General features: G+C 34.4%; 1 protein-coding gene across 1 annotated transcript in view; it reads right to left on the bottom strand.

The window, feature by feature from the left end:
• Positions 1–661, bottom strand: part of LOC106476332 (coatomer subunit gamma-2-like) — a gene marked incomplete at both ends in the record, with an annotated part of 13,286 nt that extends 12,625 nt beyond the window's left edge. The window contains one exon of the mRNA XM_013936992.2: positions 578–661. Coding sequence (XP_013792446.2) covers positions 578–661 — 84 coding nt within the window. The remainder of the gene's footprint in view (positions 1–577) is intronic.
• Positions 662–1,914: the final 1,253 nt, after the last annotated feature.

The raw sequence follows: 1,914 nt of genomic DNA, 5'->3' as shown, positions 1-1,914 counted from the left end.
CCTGACAGGACAAAAGGCCTCGGGTTTCTTGTCTGCTATATTCTGTTATCCATGGGCCTGACAGGACAAAGGCCTCGGGTTTCTTTCTACTATATTCTGTTATCCATGGGCCTGACAGGACAAAGGCCTCAGGTTTCTTTCTACTATATTCTGTTACTCTGGGTATTGATATGACAAAGGCCTCTGATTGTTGTCTGCTATATTCTGTTATCCATGGGCCTGACAGGACAAAGGCCTCAGGTTTCTTTCTACTATATTCTGTTACTCTGGGTATTGATATGACAAAGGCCTCTGATTGTTGTCTGCTATATTTTGAATAGAGCTGTCCCAGGATAGAAAATCAACAAGACTCATTGTCCTACTCAAGCAGATACTTGTGTTTCCAAAAACACCCAAGATAAGAAACCAAAAGTAATCTGTTCCATCAAAAGCAGAAATTCGCCAACATACGATACCTTTCAACAAGAAATTATTGTTTTAAAGTAAAGAAGGCACGTTCTATTAACTATGAAGAAAGTTTAGGGTTCTTTTTACAGCTGGCAATTTGTATATAGTAAAAAAAATATTTCAAACTTACATCTGTGATTTTACAAAGAGCACGGATGGCTGCAGCTCTGTACTGGTCCTCCTGTAACATACACACAAAAAACTGCTTTAGAGTCTGTTGTAATTATTATGTTGTCAACTACACATTCACAAATAAATAATATGTTACACAACAAGCAATTGAATTTAAAAAGACAAGTATATAAAACTAAGAATATTTTAAAATCATTAAAGCATTTGTCTTCACAGAAATATGATTTGCTGCTATCCAGTTTTTATCATAGCTGATGAAAAATATCAGTTATTAGCACTTTCTGAAGAAAGATAAACAAGTATCGATTATAAACAAAATGTTTAATTACAAAATACAGAGTATTCAACATAAACTTCGAGTGACTTGAAAATTACGATTAATTACAAATATTTTAACCCTTTGAGTGTGTAATTAAATTTTGGGTGGGTGCTCGAAAAGCATCAATTATCCATTAACAAATGAAGTACTTTTTCAAAATTTCTAGCAAAATCCACTAGTTGCACTTTTGCTCAGTGATGTACACATGCGAGGTACTAAGGCAGGAAATTCAATGATGTGCAAGTTCCCCAACCGTCACACTATGAGGAAAATGTTTTGTGACACCATGGGGTAAATCCTCTTGTCACACCAAACAGCTATAAATGTCAAGTGGAATAAGTCTGATAATAGCATGTGAATGGTTAAAGAAACTACAATAACATCTTACCAATCCTATAAACTACATGTAGCTTTTCAGGGTCTTAGTTAGGTCAAGTTTTGGAATGTTTGCAATACAAACAAATGACTTTTCAGTCGTTACCTTATCAACTGAAAATCAAGCTCTCTCTCTCTCTATGTGTGTGTGTGTGTGTGTGTGTGTACATAGATTGCACATAAACAGACACATGTTTAAATTAAAACATAACTATTATATAAAGAAACATAACATTACACGTGTTTTTCTAAACTATACATTACTTGCTACATGAGACCAAGAAGTCACTCATGATTTAAAGGTCAGCCTCACATAATCTATGATTTTAATACATATTCATTCTGTTATTTCATGATAACTTGTCATTTACAAGTTCAACTTCTTTCTTCCCATTTTTATGTAATTCAGAGTAGAGAACTAGTTGTATCCATGTAATTCAGAGTATAGCACTAGTTGTATCCATGTAATTCAGAGTAGAGCACTAGTTGTATCCATGTAATTCAGAGTAGAGCACTAGTTGTATCCATGTAATTCAGTGTATAGCACTAGCTGTATCCATGTAACTCAGAGTATAGCGAGCACTAGTTGTATCCATGTAATTTGTATCCATGTAATTCAGAGTAGAGCACTAGTTGTATCC

This window comes from Limulus polyphemus, unplaced genomic scaffold (genome assembly GCF_000517525.1).
Source record: "Limulus polyphemus unplaced genomic scaffold, Limulus_polyphemus-2.1.2 Scaffold10310, whole genome shotgun sequence".
In the NCBI taxonomy this organism is placed as follows: Eukaryota; Metazoa; Arthropoda; class Merostomata; order Xiphosura; family Limulidae; genus Limulus; species Limulus polyphemus.
Note: the sequence above shows the minus strand (reverse complement) of the source record. Positions and strands in the feature narration are given on the sequence as shown.